We start from the raw sequence: 18,059 nt of genomic DNA, 5'->3' as shown, positions 1-18,059 counted from the left end.
GGGGGAGAGAGAGACATAGGCTAGGGCAGATGCCCCAAGAAGTCTGCCTGGGGGGACTCTGAGCACTGTGGCTTCTGGTGTGGTCAGTGTGGCTGTGTCCCAAGTGGTGTCCTCACTGGGTCTCAGGGTGCGGTGGGTGCGTCTCCTTCGTGGGTGTACTTGTAACCAGTGTGTGATCTTGGGCAGTAGTTTGGCTTTATCACGGGGCGTGGGAGTCTGGGTGCCTGTGTAAGGCATAGCCTGGGCTCAGCTGGCTCTCCGGCTGGTGGTCATCAGTACAGGTTTTCTATCTGCTGCCACGCCAAAAGACACCCTCTGCACCTAGCTGCGTGCCCGGCACTCAACAGATACTGGTGTTAGCAGCCTTTATGCCATATTTTAAAGGATCATTTTTTAGTTATTTGTGGCAATTAGTTCCCTCCCTCCTTCATCAATTCAACAACCGTGTTGGGCCCTTGATCTGGTCCAGCCACTTTGCCTCAATTGCTCTGTCCGTGTCCCTCTGTAGTATGAGATAGCTGCAGGGGAAGGGGGGAAGGTCCTCCCTCTTGAGTCCTTGGGCCTGGAGGGATCTGGTGAGCTGTGTGGTTTCCCAGAGTAACCAGCAGGGGGTGCGATAGGACCAATGACTGCCTGCCCTGGCCTTGCTCTCATCTCTGGCCCTGGGGTGCTGCAAGTCAGGAGAAGGGAAAGCAGGATTATAGAGGCAAGTGCCAGGCAGAAGCCTCCAGCCCAGGTTCCCTGCCAGGCGGGCCCTGAGTAACCGCTGGGAATTCTGGGGGAATCTCTGTCGGCTCCCTCATTTCTGCTAACCACACGCAGAAATGGGTCTTGTTTTGTGGCTGGCGTTACAGGAGAGAACTCTGATGTCAAAATTGAGGATTCTTCTGTAACTGGATTTTGGGAGGCAGCCGAATAGCACCAGGCCCTAGAAGTGTCTCCTTACCAGCCCCACTGGCCACGGCCCAGGCCCCTTGGGCCATCTGATGGTGGCCTGGAACCAGGGTGACTGGGTGCACCTGTGAGTCTGGACCGAACTCTGAGCTGCTGGCCCAGCTGTGGCAGCAGCACGGTGCAGGGACTGTTCTGTCTCTGACACACTGTAGGCAGCCTTGGCTTGCATGGGGCTGTGGGGGGTAAAACTAGGTGACCCTCCCTGCCCAGGGGCCAGCACCCACCAGGGAGGCAGAGAGGCTGTGCTCAGTCCTCTCCTGTGGAGACTGGCTCCTCAGCCTCAGACAGGAGCAGTGTGGGCCTGGGGAGGGACAGGGCTTGCTGTCAGATGCAGTTCCGATCTTGGGATTCTTGAGGTGTGGGGGGACTTCGGAGCTGAAGGGGTGGGAGTAGCAGAAGCCTAGGGAGAGGGTCTGCTGAAGAAGCAAAACACGGTGTTCTCCCCCTTTCTGCAGTGTGCCTCAGACAGGCAGTCTTGGGCAGATAAGCTGCTGCACTCCTTTCTCTCTTCAGGGGCTGCCTGGGGAGGTGGCCTGGAACAACCCTGGCTCCTCCTGGCTCTGACACCACAGAACGCAGGGAGGGGGCTGCCTGCCTTAGAGGGGTGGGCCTGTCCTTTCTCACCTGCCTTCAGGACAAGGTGCGGCAGGCCCCAAGCATGTCCTCAGCCTGACAGTCTGTGCCCCCTTCCCAGACTTAGCAAAGGATGATGCCCACAAACGGTGACTGTGTCCACCTTGTTCCCAGCCTGGTGCACCTGCCTGAAGCCTTGTCTCCTCTCACCCTCCCCATCTACTGGCCTTCTCCAGCCAGGAGAGCCTTTCCCTGTCTGGCCCAGTCAAGGTAGGTCACCATCCCAGCAGCTATCCTTCTGGGCTCTCTTGGAGCAGGCAGTCTTTCTCAGCCCTCTCCACAAGGCTTTCATATTCCCAGGCAGTTGAGGACAGCTCATTACACAAAGCAGGTCAAGTCCTTCTGGTGCCTGCGCTGGGCAGAAGCAGCTGGCCCCTGGCCTTGGACCTACATTAGCACTGAAACCCGTCACTCAGCTCATCTCTTAGGCGAGCGCCCAGGGTGCCGTCCAGCCTTGGTGGAGCCCCCTTGTCCTCATGGGGGACTGTGGCCCTTCCCGTCACTTGCCCCTGAGGCAGCAGACCCTCACCCCATCTCCATTTGTCCTAGATGGCCAGGGCCTTGCATGGGCTCTAGGGAGGGTGGACAGACGGAGCACTGGCCCTGGGGACCCAGACCTGGTCAGGTCACTTGTTACACTATGTGATGCTGGGAAGTTATCCCCACTCCAGGTCTCTGCCTTCCCCTCTATAAAACAGAGCCAGTAATCTTGGCTTCTCAGGAGCTGGGGAGGATTGAATCAGATGACTGCATACCAGGTTCAGCCCAGAGCCATGCGGTAAACAGTCAAGGAGAGCTGGGATTATTGTCAGTGACCCATTGCTCTGTCTCAGGTGACCACAAGAGCTATAGGGGCAGATGGCGATCCCCCAGAGCCCACATGGTAGGTGTGCCCTAGGAGAGGGAGTCTTTGGCTGCATCATGGGACCTGGGCTGTTGTTAGTCACCTGCAGATGGCAAGGCTGGGCCAGCTCCTCCTGCACAAGGTAGACCTCTCCTCTTAGGTTTGCCCTCCTGCCAACTCTGGCCTCCTCTGGCCGACCCCTCTGCTGCTGGTTCCAGAGCTCATTTCCCTCTGACTGATGGTGGACCTTTCCTGGACCTTTAGCTTAGCAGGTGACTTCTCCATACTGGGTATGGTCTGGGCACAGAGGAGGAAGAAGGTGGGCCAGAGCCCCTTCCTACCTTGCCCTGGCATGGGTGCTTCATGCAGGGGAGTGTGGGAGGGAGCGGACATCAAACACCTGGTGGGCTGGGCCCCAAGAGATAGGCCATCTTGGACTTGAGCATGGGGAAGACATACCTGGATCATGAGCAGAGAAAAAGGGGGATGTTGCAGTCCCACCAGAGGAAGAACCAGCACAGACAGAGGGTGACTAGACTTCTCATGGGGATCATTTCATAACACATATTGAAGTACTCAATATGAAGTACTCAAACTAAAAGGATGGAATGTCAATTACACTTCAATAAAAATAGGCAACGTACGACATGAAAAATGAAAGGCACTTGATCTCCGAAATGTCGTGGAAGTGGAGAGTATGGGAAACATACTTGTCAGAGGGGTCAGTGAAATGAGGCAGGGAGGGGCAGTTCATGTAGCAGATCACAGAGGTGTAAAAGGAAAAAAAAAATGCAGTGCAGACAGATTGCAGTGGAGATGGGGCCCTGGGAGAGTCGGCTGACTGGACTCCAGGAACTGGGAGCGCTGGCCCAGGGAAGCCACCTCCTACCCCGAGCACATCAGGAGGGAAGGCGGAATCCTCCTATTTTCCTTCTAGCTATGTATTTTTGGGTGAAGGATGCTCATGGTGAAATTACTGCTCTTTTCACAGTTGGCATTAAAAGCGTAAAATAAGTCCCCAAGATTTTAAGTCACACGCTATTTCTTCTTATACAAAAGTCCCCTTGGATTTTTGCTGTTTGGTGATGTGGGAAGGTGTGAAGGGAATCCCCATGAGGGCTCGGGGTGGGGAAGGGAGAGAGCCTGATCTGTACTTGTGTCCCTGTAATGTGTATCTCCCCACCTGCTGGTCCTCACTCAGAGCTTTGTGTAGGTCCCGGATTTGAGGAGGAGGTGCAGAGTGGCTCTGCGCTTCCCTGTGGGACGCTGTCTGGGTGCAAAATGATCAGGAGCAGGGCTAGGCTGTGGGAAACACTCGCCTCTCTGCTCCACCAGTCCCTTACCTTGACTTGAGCACCTTTTCTCATCTGTAAAACGGGTCACAGCTGACACCCTGCTGTGTGGTACAGGTGTTAAAATAATGTGTAAGGTGCTTGGTGCAGGGTGAACAAACTTACTCGACTCCTAATTAGTGCTCTCCAGCACATGGAGATGCCCCTAACCACACAAATCAGCGTCAGCAGATGGGAAGACGTGGGGGACCCTTCCTCCTCACCCCCTGCAGGACCCCACCCTCATGGCTGGGCATTATTGGCACCCTCCAGGCTGTCCGCCTCCTGTACTCTGGCAGAGGTGTCTTTAGGCTGGGAGGGGTCTGGGGGATGCTGCAGCCTGGGCCAGTGCTGGGCAGGGGTCTTGGAGCCATCATCACCCCCAAACCTCAGCCCCTCCAGACACATGGGCCTGGCAGGGCTCCCTTCTCTTACACTTTCTTTCCTCACTTGAGGTTGTTTATTCTTTTTTTTTTTTTTTTTAAAGATTTTATTTATTTACTTGAGAGAGAGCGAGAGAGAGAGCATGAGAAGGGGCAGGGTCAGAGGGAGAAGCAGGCTCCCCACTGAGCAAGGAGCTCAATGGGGAACTTGATCCCAGGACTCCAGGATCATGATCTGAGCCGAAGGCAGTTGCTTAACCAACTGAGCCACCCAGGCACCCCAAGGTTGTTTATTCTTGATGTTCATTTCAAAGTTATTGTGCCTGAATGTGTGGATCAGGGGAGAGGAAAATGCAAGCTGGGCCTGGATGGTGTCTCCGGGCGCTGTCCCGCAGGTCAGCCGCTCACACTCACAGCACGGCAGCACGAGGCTCAGCTCATTCAGGTTATTTTATTTTCTTAAAGTAGACAATCTTTAACTTTCATACAATCACCAGCTCCTCTTTCCCTCTGTACATCTCTTAAAGTCCTTGGCTGTCATCCTACACACTGACCTTGGACATACGGGTACCGAATAGAGGCTGAGAGAAAAGGAAATTTGGCAAGGGCTCTGGCGGTGCCTTCCCTCTTGATGGCAGGGGTTTCATATTTACATGCAGCCCTGGGCCAAGGTCCTTCCATGGTGGCAGGTGCCACAGGCCCTGGGACAGGCAGGGCCAGAGTGCAAGGTCCCAGCAGGGCCTCCCTCAGGCTACAACGCCGGCTGAGCCTTCACAGGAGTCGAAGTAGCTCTCGGCCCATCTCGGGTGCAGGGCATGCAGGGGCTGGGGCCCCATCTCTCGCTTCCCCTTCCTCCACTTGCAAAGCCATGAATAATTTACTCTTTAAACACCAAGACATTTAGCTACTGTTTGTTTGCTCCTCGGTGAAGAACCTTCTTGAAATACATCAGTTTATTTTCTGAAATAAAAACGAAGCAGAAACCGCACCGGAAACAGGAGGACGCTGCATGGGCTTATGTACAACGCGGCCCTACAAGGCTGCCACAGGGTGGCCGTCAGCCCCAGTGTCGCTTGGGAGCAGAGGGACAGGCTCATCCAGGTAACAACTTTTACACTCAGCAAGCCAGACACAAAAAGGACCACCTGAAAAAAAATATGTTTTGAAAATCTGCATTTTAAAAAAGAATACTCAACTGCATTTGAAATTTTCCGTATTTCTGCGAAACACCATGAGATTTGGCCAAAAAAAAAAAAAAAAAAAAAAAAAGAAAAAAGAAAAAAAAAAGGATGTCAGAGAAGAAAAACCAGGGTTTGATTTATAAAACATCAGACTGGTAGAAGAAAAGCTGGAACCCAGCTGGCCTAGTTCGAAACAAATCGTGCCACTCCTGTTATCGTGTGGATTTTTGCTGCATATTCTGAAGCTGTTTAAAAAGAGCTGTGAGTGGCTAGAGGTCTGGTTAGTGGTGTCATCTGGCCTCGCACCCTGGTTCCAGAACAAACATGGTACAGAGCAGGCCAGCAGGGAAGACGCACAGACCCTGCTCTCGTCCTCCCTTCTGGTCAGTAGCAAGGTCCCCAGTCCGAAGCTTGGGCAGACCTGGTGTTCCTCCAGATGAACCAGCTGCCTCCTCCTAGTCCCACAGGGACACCTCCCCCCCATGCAGAGCGGGGCCGACTCGGGAAGGCAAGGTGAAGGGGCAGGAAGGGCTTGTAGTGAACTTGGTGACAGCTGCTTAAGTCTTCAAGAGGCTCCAACACTTTGGGGAACTTGGCCATCTCCAGACTGTGTGTGTGTGCATGTGTGTGTGTGTGTCTACCTACCTAGCAATCTATCCATATATATTTATGTTTGCGGAAACGTGGGGGCCAAGGAGGTGGAGGGGCGGGGGGGACATTCATCAGGCCTCCCCCGTTTTCTGCCCCTGGGCTGGGTCTCCCTAGCACGAGTGGGGGTGTGTGACACCCCAGGGGTTTCGCCACAGGCAAACTGGCCAGCCTGGCTCCTCAGCAAAGGCCTATGTACTTGAGATTGTTCTGTATGATGACGTCTGTCACCGCATCAAAAACAAACTGGATGTTACTGGTGTCGGTGGCACAGGTGAAGTGGGAGTAGATCTCCTTGGTCTCCTTGTTGCGGTTCAGGTCCTCGAACTGCCGCTGGATGTAGACAGCGGCCTCCTCGTAGGTGTTCTGGCCCTTGTACTCCGGGAAGCAGATGGTGAGCGGAATACGCCGGATCTTCTCCGCCAGCAGGTCCTTCTTGTTCAGGAAGAGGATGAGTGAGGTGTTGATGAACCAGTTGTTGTTACAGATGGAGTCAAAAAGGCGCAGGCTCTCTGCCATCCGACTCTGTGGGCAGGAAAATGCTGGCGTTAATCAGGGGATGCAGCATGGAAAGGCTCTAGGCTGGCGGCCCTGGTGGGAGGAAGCCCCCCGTGGCAGGCAAGCCCAACCCGGCACTGGCCCCGGAAATACCACCCTCCTGGTGGGAAGTCCTTCCTCTGCCAGGCCAAGTCTGTCTTTGCCTGCCTCCTACGGGCTCTGGGGCCCCTGAAGGGGCTGGTCCCACCTGCGGCACCCTGACATGTCTTTGTAAGGGGATGTTCTGCTTCATCAGACCCTCTTCTGCGGCCTGGGGCTGCTGCACAGTGTCCGTTGGCCGCAGGGACCCAGGCAACTCCGTACTCACAGCTGAGGGCCTCATCTCCTGCTGTCCTGTGCTAGCTCAACGCGCCCGAGCTGCCATCATGTCTCCCTCAACCTGAGTGTGGCCAGCCTGCCCGGCCAGCAGCTCTGGCCCATCCTCCAAGCCTCGGTGCTGTCACATGGTACCGTCAGTCCTCAGCCAGATCTGTGAGTGGAGAGCCTGTGCTTCCAAACCAAAGGCTCCAAACTAGAGAGTTGGGGAAGGCTCAGTCCCCTCTGCCCCTGACAGGACCTTGGGCTCATGTGAGAACAGTGGCCCAGGAGGCTCAGTGACCCCAGTGGCACTGGCCCTTATTTACCCCCATCTGAGGACCTTAAATGGGTTGTAGTGACTGAGTTTTTAAGGAACATAACGCATCTGTGTGACTCCCAAACCCACCGTTTCCACAGAGAACCGATGATTCTAGCTTCTAAAAGGACTGCTGGTGAGTTACTATGGCAAAAGCTACCCTTCGTTTCAAAATAAAACAAACAAGCCAAATGTCCAAACAAAGCCCGGAACTGGTTTAGTTTAGATCTGAGGTGTCGGATTTCAGGACTTTCTGACCAGATTGTATCACCAGTTGTGTGGGAATGAGGAAGGAAGCCACAGCTGGTGCTGATGGTGTGGCCACGGCATGCCAGCTGGTTCAGACCTTGCACCTTCCTGTTCCCATTTTACAGATGAAGAAACTGAGGCTTGGGGAGACGGGAAATGTGCTCCAAGTTCCACGGCCAGGAGCTCAGGCTCACTGCAGCATGGATGGGCAGCGCTATTAGCCTAAGTGAGGTCACCCCAGATGGGGGTGTCCAGGAGGATGCCTCAGTGAAACTCTACTCTCCTGGAGATTTGGAATGGTCTGAGGTACATAATGGAACAGCACCAGTGCTGAGAGGGAACCAGCTCGAGTGGGGAGAGGAAGCTCAGAGGTACTTGTCATGACTCTCCCACCTCAGAGAAGCTGCCCTGGGATTCCACAGACACCTTGGAGTTCCTGTTTTCCAAAACTGATCTTGTGCCTTGTTTAGAATGAGCTCAGGAATACCAGAAACTCTGGAAAGTGAGTGGTTTGGGGTCTTGGGAAAAAGGGGGGGGCGGTGACCTTTCTGTAGAAACAAGATACAGGAACCCCAGCCCCAGCAGTGCCTGGAGGAGCCCCACAATGTTCCCAAATGTGAGATAAGTGGTGGTCTAGGAATGTCACATTCTACTGGGGAGTAATTAGCTCTAATGGATTCTTGGAAGCCACACTGTAAAGCCCAACAGAGCTATCAATTCTCTTAGGAATGATGTCATAATCAGGGGCTATGCTTCTGACCCCAAATTTCGCATCAGATAAATAACAGATGGAGTCGTTAGCACGCATGCATTAATTCATTGAGCAAACACTGGCTGAGCATGCCCTAAGGGCTAGCGACAGGTCCCAGCTCTCATGCCAGGTGATAGAGCCCAGACAGAGGTCTAGGACTTGGGGTGTGGGGGATGGGTTGGCCACCAGCAGGTGGGACCTAGCAGGCCAGTCCCCAAGGGCTGGGCCCTGGGTGTTGAATTGGGGTTCACGGATTGGGAGCCAGGCAGAGGAGTCAGGACATGGCCAGGGTCCTAGAATGGGTATCTGCTGGGTCCCTGGGGGTGAAAGCCAGGGGCGCTCTTATACCCGGTCTGAGCCCAGCAGCTCTGGGCAGGCTGTGGAGTCCAGGCAGTGGAGGGGCAGGAGGGCATCCCCAACATGCTGAAATAATGCATATGTGCTGGCCAGCGCTCACACTGAGGCCTCCGCTGGTCGGTCCCTTGAGGGCAGGCCCTCTGTGGCACTGGGACAGTTAACAGGCCACATGACCCCTCCCACCCCACAGCTACCTCAGCCACTCTTCCTTCTCAGCACACAGCCCGGGTTCCTAACTTCAGCCCCAACTGACCAGTCCTTCCTGTCCCACATGAACCTCTACCTGACTGACAGTTCTTGGCAGGCTTTTTGGACCCTAGACATCTCTCCAAGCCTCATGTTCCTTACTTGGGAATCTGGGAACTCAGGCACTTTCTTACAGGCAGTCATGCCCTTGGTAGTGCCTTGCAAAATGCTGAGAGAATCGCTACTGCCTAGGACCACAGAACAAGAGGCTCCCTCACGTGGGGCCCTTGCCCCATCCTGGGGCTCTGCTCGATTCCCTGGCATCTGGGGGCTCAGGTTTCCTGCTGCTCTCTCTTTCTTGGGACAAACCACAGGTAACCACACTGGCCATTATTTACACACCTGGGAGATGATGGGCATCAAAGAATAACCACAAAATCTGTCTGTGTAGACACTGGCTGTGCGAGTGCTGCCAGGCGGGATTCCGCACTGCCTGGGGGACACACTAACCAGAGACCGGCTTGTGGAAACATACACGAGCTTCAGAGCTTAGGAAGCACTGGGCTAAATGCTTTGCTCCACCTGTTACCCCCTACTGCTGCCTGGGTGCTTGTGGCCTACACGTGTTGCCGCTGTGCCAGGCTCCTCTGCTGAGGGGGGACCAAAGCCAGGAGATGGTGCGTGGGAAGGGTGGGGCCCTGGGGCTACCCCTGGGGACTCAGAGCCCATGGTGCTACTGTCACTGCGGCACGTGCATTTCTGCATCCCAAGTGGGCAGAGCAGTGTCCTGATACCTCAAAGCACAGAGCACTGCAAAAGGAACATGCTGTTTTGGGCAGTAACTCTTGAAACTACGTGAGTGTGAGTTTGGGAGGAATGAGTGCCATGGGTGCACCTCTCTGCCCCACTTTTGCGTCTTCCTTGTTCCACTCACCCTCTGCAGCTGAGCTGAAGACCCTTTCTTCCTGGAAGCTCCCCTGACTTCTCCCACCCCCATGCCCCTGTTCACCTTCCTGCAGCACATGTCTGGCTATGCACCCTGTACCAGGATAAAGTCCCAGCCCCTCAGTCTGGCCTTTAGGGCCTCTCCTGCCCATTCCCCCACCCCCCGGCCCTTGGTGTGTGTGCATGGCTTGGACACCAGCTATGGCCCCATTCTTCTCCTCCTTGGCCTGGATGGGGTTCCCCCTGCCACCTAGTTCCCTTGTGACTCTGCCCACTTGGTGTCGTTAGCTGTTGCTGAGGGCCCCAAAGGCGGTAAGCCAGGGTTGGGCACCATCCTTGTGCAGTCCAAGCAGGCTGCTGGGCCCCTAGGGCAAATGAAGCCAGGGGCAGCTTTGGAATCATTGCTAGCACATCACCCCCGTGTCCTGTGAAACTTCTGTTAGCCTGATACAAACATCCTCTTAGACCCGGAATCCGAGAAGCCTGCAGGGCATGTCTGTGCTGCAAACAGGGGTGCTACCCATTTTACACATTGGGAGATGGAGGCTTGGAAAGGCCAACTCCCAGGGCTCGGCTAAGAGAACTGTGTCTCTACCAACATGTTTTCTTCCAGCAAGAAGCCCTCCTTGCCTTTACCACTCTAGCTGCCAGCAAAGCAGTGGTCATAGGTGGCTCCCCTAGAAGAAAGCACAGCCACCAGTAGCCCCCAGCAGTGCCAGCCTGGGGCTCTGATACCCAGCCAGCTCTCTCCAGGGCCTGCTCACCAGCAAGATGGCCCTTTCTAAGAGTCTGGGGTTTGTCTGCACATTCATTCATATAAATAACATGGAACAGACAATTCCTATCAGAAGTGTGGGCAATGGTGGGAATCACACAACCCAACGGTGAGAAATCAGTGATCTGTAATAAACCATGTCAGACAGTGGGGGGCAGCTGGGTGGCTGGATGTTGTCCCTGGAGTGGTAAAGAAGTCATTTCTTGGCCATTTGCCAAAAAAACGAAAAACAAACCCACAACTATTCAGACAGGTCCAAATACACTCAATGCCACTGAATAGGCTTTCCATCAGGTGGCCTGTGGATGTCACTGGGTAGGACCTAATGTAATGACCTGTTCCTTTTCTTTCTTTCTTTTTTTTTTTCTTTTTAAAGATTTTTATTTATTTATTTGACAGAGAGAGAGAGAGACAGAGAGAGAGGGAACATAAGCAGGAGGGGTAGTGGGAGAAGGAGAAGCAGGCTTCCTGGGATCATGACCTGAGCCAAAGGCAGATGCTTAACAACCGAGCCACCCAGGTGCCCCCCCCCCACCACTTTAAGGTTTTATTTATTTGAGATAGAAAGAGAGAGAGAGGGCACAGCCAGTAGGAGGGGGAAGGGGAGAGGGAGAAGCAGATTCCCCGATGAGCAGGGAGCCTGACATGGGGCTCAATTCCAGGACCCCAGGATCACAGCCTAAGTCGCAGGCAGATGCTCAACTTACTGAGCCATCCAGGTGCCCCTAATGACCTGTTCCTAAGGAGCTTGCTGGCCTGTGAGTGTGGAGTCTTTGCTTAGTGTTGAACTTGGCAGCAGAGGCCTTCACCTGGCATATGGCTACTGTCAGCACCTCTGGTGGCCTGGAGTGGACCAGCTTCATTTTGACGCCCATGGCCAGGGTGAGCTGGGGTGCGAAAGGGAGCCTGCATTTGGTGAGGGGAATGTTGCCTCTCAGTTCTGATTCTCTACAAAGGCTCTCCTGGTGTCACAAAAGTGCTATCCCTGTCCCTGGTTATAAGCACAGGGTCTGGGGCCAGAGGCCTGGTGTTTGCTGTCACCATCAGTTTTCGATGAGCCTTGAATAAATCGTTTCTCCTCTCTGGGCCTCAGTTTCCTCATGTACAAAATAGGATGGTCATGGCTTCAATGTCAGGACCACTGCGAGGAGAAAGGAAGGTGTTGGTGTGAGGCTGCTGCTGCCCTGTGGGTGCTCTCCCATGCCACTCACTGCCCTTGCCCTGGCACAGGGGGTCTGTCATCTCCTCTCAGCTCTCGGCGGCAGGCCCCCCTCCCTGCACTGCCCACACAGAGCTGCTCTGGGATACCATGGGTCCCAGTGCAGGAACAGCTCCATGGGCTGGAGGGAGAGAGGCCTCTCTGCAGACCTGGGCTCAGCCAGCCAGCCCGACAGGTTCCTGGGCCCTGCAAGCACCTCTGTTCCCACCTGGTTCCTCAGAGCGCCTCCTGTGACTATTCAGCCTGGAGATTCGATGGCCACCTGGCCCTGCCCTCACTGGCGTGAGGCTTACCTCCTCACAGGAGGTTCCCTTAGCTTTTTAGTGGTGCACAGGACAGCCCCAGGTGCCAGGCAGAGCACCTCTAGTGACCACTGCTCCCCGATTTGATAGGTCAAGCCCAGGAGCTATGACATGGCAGGGCTGCCTTTGGTTTCCTTGCATGCTGGCTGGGTGGCAGAGGGCTGGTTCCCAGAGACCCAGCTTTGAACCCAAGCACGGACACTCAAGGACAGCCCTTGCACTTTGCAAATGAGTGGAATGGGCCCCACAACAGGCAAAGGGGTTGGTCCAGACGTTTCCTGCATGGCCTCTTCTAGCATGTCTGACTCCCACTGATTTGAGAGTTCACTGGCCTGCCTGAGGGAGAGGGGCCAGCAGGTCCATGGTTCTTGGGTCCCTCTCTGAGTGAATTCTGGCTCCCTCCATGACTGGGGGGAGCACTGCTCAGCCCTCCCAAGGCACTATAGTTTCTAGAGAAAGGTAGGGGAACAGGTAAGGGAGCTGGCTAATGACTCCCAGGCTACCAGCCTGCTGTGGGTCTTTCTAATCTGTCCTTCTTAGGGCCTCATTTCAGTCTGTAACCCTCCTTCCTCCTTCCAAAGCCTGTACCAGCTTCTCGAGCATCATGCAGCTTGCTTCCACAACCTGTAAGAGTATGCAGTCTGGGGTGCAGCGTATCTGCAACTTTACACGCCTTTGGGGCGCACTAGGGGCGGTGGCCTGGTTTTGGAGCTGGGGACCCTTCAGTGTCTCTTTACCATAAGCCTAACAAACCTGTACAGTAATGTACACGTCACTTTCTGGCAGCCCTGAACTGTGGGCAGGCAGGCGAGAGAAAGACCTCCATCCATCGCACCCCTCCTGAAAGACACCTGTTGCTCGGGGTGCCCAGAGGGCAGGGTCCTTCCTGTTTTCTCCTCACAGGCCACCACGTGTGTTCTGTTAGGACACAGGTCCTATTTGTGGTGACTCACTGACCACCCCTGGATGGAGGGCCAAGCTATGGGGAAGGGGCATGAGCACGCTCTGAAACCCTCTCCATCCTCAAATTTCTTGACTGAGCTCCTGGGGCAAAATCAGGAACCCCTCACGGGGCACACTGGCTCTGCATGATCTGGGTGTTCCCATCCTTCTCCCAGCCCCTGCCTCTATGTGACTCCCTGTTTCTGGCCCTTACCTGCTCTGAGATGCCTTGCACAGACTGCTTCTAGACTGTGTCACTCTGGGCAAAATGCCTGCTTCTTGGCGCCCCAGCCCCATATCTGTGAGGCGAAGACAGGGATACCAGCCTCACAAAGGGTGCTGGCTTTTAATGGAGAAAATGTACACAAAGACTCACACTCCTGGTTTTTGTCATTTGTTATGGGGCCTGGGTCCTCTACCTACCTCTTGGGCCTTGAGTCCCCATCTGGTACAGGCATGCTATGTGGCACCTGTCCAGGTGTGCCTGGCCCGACGCAGGTGCTCAGCCAACCCTGCTGGCCTGTTACCATCACACGGATCCCCCACTGTCCTATTCTAGGAAAAGGCAGGCTGTGCGGACTCTGCTCCTTGCTCCCTGTGGGGCCCCCAGGAGGCCTGGGCACGCTCCAGATTCCCTTGGTTTCCATACCAGCTCCCGGCTCTGTAGTCCTTATAGAACACTAGTTCAGTCCATCCTGTTCCCAACATCATGTGGACACGCATTCCAAGGGTGATGGGACCAGTACCTGTCTACCCTGCAAGGTCACACTGGTTTTGGGCAGCCGTATGCAAATGCCGACTCATGCTGAACACACCATCAACCAGGCCTTTGGAACACAGGAGAGGCCAACTGGGGGGCCTGCCCTCTACTGATGGGCATATTTCATGGAGTGGGGGATATGCCAGGAGGAGGTAGCATGTGATATGTTGCATGGCTGGGGAAGGCTCTGTACTGACCCATTCTGTGTCCCTGTCTGCTCCCCCTCCACCAGGTTCCCACCCCCCAGGGTCCAATACAGGGCTCACTGTGGTCACAGCACAGGGCAAGGCAGCTGGCCCAACCAGGAGTCCACAGGGGTCTCCAGCCTTAGACCTCACATAAAATGCTGGTGACATCAAGGTTTCAACTCTTCCCAGCACCCTGGGGTCCAGGTGACTTGGAATTCCAGCCTGCCAACACTTCCACACTCCTTCCTTGCTGAGCCCCTGCATTCCTCACTCCTTCCTTATCTCCCTGGTAGACCTTCTCCAGGGGCTTTTCTGCATGAGATGCTGTTCTAAGCATAAGGGTGATGGAGAGGTGAGCCAACGGCCCTGTTCTCAGCGAGCCAGTCCTAGGGAGGATGAAATGAATGAGGTGTTGTGGTGGCTGTAGAGTGGCCAATGAGGGTCAGAACCTTGATCTGCCAGCCGCTGTCTCTTAGCTATCCCAAGCCTGTTTCCCCACCTGCATTTCCCCCTCTCAGGGTGGCTGAGAACTAAAGTGTGATATTCAGGGAAAGCTCAGTCCTCATGGCTGTGGTGGCCATCATGGGTATGACTGAGATAAAAAGGGAGACTTCCTGGAGGAGGCATCTCTCCTGGGCCTTGTGGGGGGTAGGGCAGGGAAAGGCACTAGAGTAAAGATCAGCAAAGGCATGGAGCTTTAGTGCGGACAAGCTGGTAGAGGGGATGGAGGGGATGCAGTGGGGGGCCAGGGCCTTAGCACTGGCTCAGCTGGGGCTCCAAAGCCTGGGGAGTCTCTGTCCTGCCCTGGGACTCAGTTTCCTCATCTTTAGGATGAGGTGTCAGTCTTGTTATAACCTGGGAAGCTCAAGTCTGTGCATTGTAGAAAAGCCTGGAGTGTTTGTTCCTGGGAACTGTGAATTCAGCTTTTCACACTGGAAGTAGGGCTGGGAGGCTGGGCTATGCACATGAATGAGTTCCATTCACAATGGATGGAGCCAGCCCTGTGGCCACCCACCCCGTAGCTGGGCCACCGGGCCTGGCCCCGGGCAGCAAAGTGCCAGTTTCCAAGGGCACTGAGAGCAGGACCAGGGCACTGAGGCTGCCTGGCAGCACCATGGGTGGATGGGCCAAAGGGGAAGTTTCATTTGGGGTTGGACCTCAAAACTGGCACCCTTTACGAAGTAACAGCCAAGCCTCTGGCCCCTTGGGGCTCCCTCTGTGGTGGAAGCTTGGGGGCACCAAGGTCTGGGAGCTGCCCGTCAGCTGGCGGGGTGTGGTCTGATGGGTGGGGGAGTGCTGACCCACTGAATGGCATGTCCCAGTGGTCAGCCTGGCAGCCACCCTCACTGCAATGCCAACTGCCCCTCCCCCGACCAGGGGAGGCCCAGCATCCTGTACCCTGGGCCTGGTAGGTGGGAGGAGCCTCCAAGACTTCCCCGGCCCATCCTGAGCCCCACTAGGGCTTTGGTGCCCCCAGACTTCACCAGAGGGAGGAGGGCAAGCGGGCCCCACCCTCAGACCTGTGCCCTGAGTCCCTGGCAGGAAGGAGCGTGGGGTGGGCGGGACTGTGTTAGACATGTTTGCAGCTGTTGCCCGGTGTGAAGACAGACAGGGTTGTGCCTCGAGAGTAAAATCACTTCAAGGATTATGTCAGTCACCCAGGGAAACAGCTTATTCTTTGTCTCCAAGGAAGTAGGGGGCGGGGGGCAGGTCTTTGGGGGCGAGAGAGGAGTATGTGTATATTCCTCTTCATGTAAAGCTGCAGAGAAGTCTGGGATGGCCTAGGGGTGCTCAGGTGGCCTTGCTGGGTGGCCACGGGAAGCTGGTGGAGGCTGTTTGTGGGGTGCCCCAGCCTAAGGCTCTGGGAGCAAGAGGCCAGGCTGGGCCCAGACGGCAGGTTGCTGGTGGCCCAAAGCCCTTTGCTTCCCCAGCCAGTCCACTGAGGGTCCTCATCCTTCCAGGGTTCAAGTCTCTTTTGGACTCCAGCTTGTCCATGGGGCGCTCAGAGGTACAAAACCCTGGACTGTATCTCCCCTCAGGTAGACAGGGTGGTGGTGGCAAGAAGCAGAGTGCAAGCCCCAGACTGGGCTGGAGGCCTCCTCCAACTGTGCCTTGGGGTGGGGTGGGGGCAGTTCCCTAGAGGAAGCAGTGGAGGAGGGAGAGGTACTCTGAGGAGCAGGAGACAGGGTGGGATTCGGGTGTGAGAAGGATGCTAGGACCAGCAGAGCCTCATCTGGGCTCAGGCCTTGTGCTGTTGTCACAACGTTAGCATACTCTGCTCTCCTTTCAGAGCAGCTATGGCCAACAGTGAGGAACTGTGATCAAGCAGCCTTCTTGGGCTCCAGGACACCCTTTGCCATTCACCTTTGCTGAGAAGCACCTCCTGTCAGCCTACTTCCTGTCCCCATGTGCCACCACACCCCAGGCAGTGCCTGAGACTTTCTGGGGTCTCCCTGGCTGCTGGGCTGAGCTCACCTTGCCTTGCCTCGCTGGAGACTGGAGATTTGTGGCTGCATCCTGGACCTGTGGACAGATTGCTGTGCTCCAGGGCGGGCCTGCCACTCTCCTTTGAACTGGAGTTGGGGAGGGGGAAGCACTGTACACACCTGTCTGAATGTGAGGGGCTTGGGATGCATTTGGGAGACAGTAGAAGGGATGGGCAGACAGGCAAAAACCACATAGGGAGCAGCAGTGCTGCTCCTCAGCAGAGGCCCACTGCAGGAGCAGGTGGAGGAGGCCTGAGTCATGTTGGCTCATGCCTGCAGGGACAGGGACAGGATGCTCGGAGCTCCCCGGGCAGCCCCACCTCAAGGCTGTCGCCTGCTGGAATCTGTGTTTCCCCACTCTCTTCCTCTGTCCCACAGTATGTGTCCCCTCACTGCAAGTGTCTCCCGGAGGGCAGGGCCTGTGTGCTCAGCTCACTCATGCCTGGACAGAAATCACCATAATCCTGTGCGGACAAGAGGGCCGATGTGGTTATGGCCCAGCCGCCCACAGGGAGACAGCAGGCAAGGAGTTGTCTGAGTTGCCCTCTGGGCTTGCCAGGCTGAGGAGCACCGCAGCCCCTTGGGTCCTTCCAAATGCTGAGCTGCTGAGAGTCTGTCACAGCAGCTGCCGCCCAGGGTGGCTGCTCCCCTCCCGCTGTTGAGCTGAGTACTCAGATGCTCAGCAGACTCACTGCTGTTTCCATGACAACTGAGGAGAAAGCCTCCACCCTCAGAGCCTCACACCGCAACACAGACCAATGGCAGGAGGAGGCTGCTGATCTTGAACTGGGCCAGGCGTCGCTCCACAGGGGCACACAGGCCTGGCCCTGGCTGCCCGGCCTGAGAAATGTTGGCCATAACTACCTCCTTGTTGGGGTGGAGGGGAGGGGAGGGGGTCTGGGAGTTGAGGGGACCCTCAACTGTCCCTTCCTGAGGGACAGGGTAGTGGGCAGTGGAGAAGGGAGGTGCTCCCAGTGACCTGCTCCTGGCTGAAGCACCCCTAGGTGGAGGGGGCCTCCCCATGCAAGAGGAGGTTAGATGCTGGCAGTGTTACTGAGGGACCACTGGATAGTGCCTTGCCCTTGGCAGTGTTAGCCTGTGGCTATGTTAGCCTCAACTTTTGCCCCTGATGGCTCTGGACCTTGCTTCCTTTGTGTGGAGGGTACCATGATGCCTGGATGTCCAGCTCCGTTCATCTCAGAAAAGAGGCTATAAGGGGATCTTCCCAATATTCCCATTTTAGAGATGTAGAAATGGGCTCAGAGTGTTTGCCTGGCCTGCCTAGGCCCAGCTCCTAGGCCTACCACTCCCATCCCAAGGAGAGCCTCAGACAACCACAGCCACCCCTCCCACGGCTATTGGTACCCCTCCCACTGCTATTGGGCTCAGGAAAGGGGGACATGTCTGGGGACAGAGCTGGAGACCGGGGTCATTTCCAGACCAATCTGGTTAGCATTTCCCACTTCTTCCTCCCGCAAACCTAAATGCTGCCTTGCCAGACTGGAGAACTGGATTAATGAGGCTAATGAATAGATGAGCCCCTGACTGTCCCTAGAGCCAATCTGCAGGGATAGCACAGAAAGGAGAGACACCAAGGCAATGTGGGGGAGCCAGGAAGGACTGTCGCTCACCGTTCACTCCTCCTAGGCATTCAGGGCCTCTGGGGCGAGCAGCATTCTCCCTCAGGACAGCCCCCACTTTCCACTGCTGCCCAGGCCCAGGTCAGCTACCCATCCTCCAAACCTAGGTCCTCA

At 55.6% G+C, this 18,059-nt stretch overlaps 2 protein-coding genes across 2 annotated transcripts in view; one reads left to right on the top strand and one right to left on the bottom strand.

Moving 5' to 3' along the window:
- LOC111142488 (radial spoke head 14 homolog) overlaps positions 1-18,059 on the top strand; it is a 109,384-nt gene that overhangs the window by 7,398 nt on the left and 83,927 nt on the right. The gene's annotated exons all lie outside the window — the stretch shown is intronic.
- LOC111142487 (guanine nucleotide-binding protein G(z) subunit alpha) overlaps positions 5,439-18,059 on the bottom strand; it is a 29,557-nt gene continuing 16,936 nt past the window's right edge. Inside the window, exon 2 of the mRNA XM_022495690.1 lies at positions 5,439-6,499. Within this exon, the coding sequence (XP_022351398.1) occupies positions 6,155-6,499 (345 nt within the window). The 3' untranslated portion in view covers positions 5,439-6,154. The remainder of the gene's footprint in view (positions 6,500-18,059) is intronic.

Source organism: Enhydra lutris, unplaced genomic scaffold (assembly GCF_002288905.1).
Source record: "Enhydra lutris kenyoni isolate GAN:26980312 unplaced genomic scaffold, ASM228890v2 scaffoldscaffold8, whole genome shotgun sequence".
Taxonomy (NCBI): Eukaryota; Metazoa; Chordata; class Mammalia; order Carnivora; family Mustelidae; genus Enhydra; species Enhydra lutris.
This window is presented reverse-complemented; position numbering and strand designations above follow the sequence as displayed.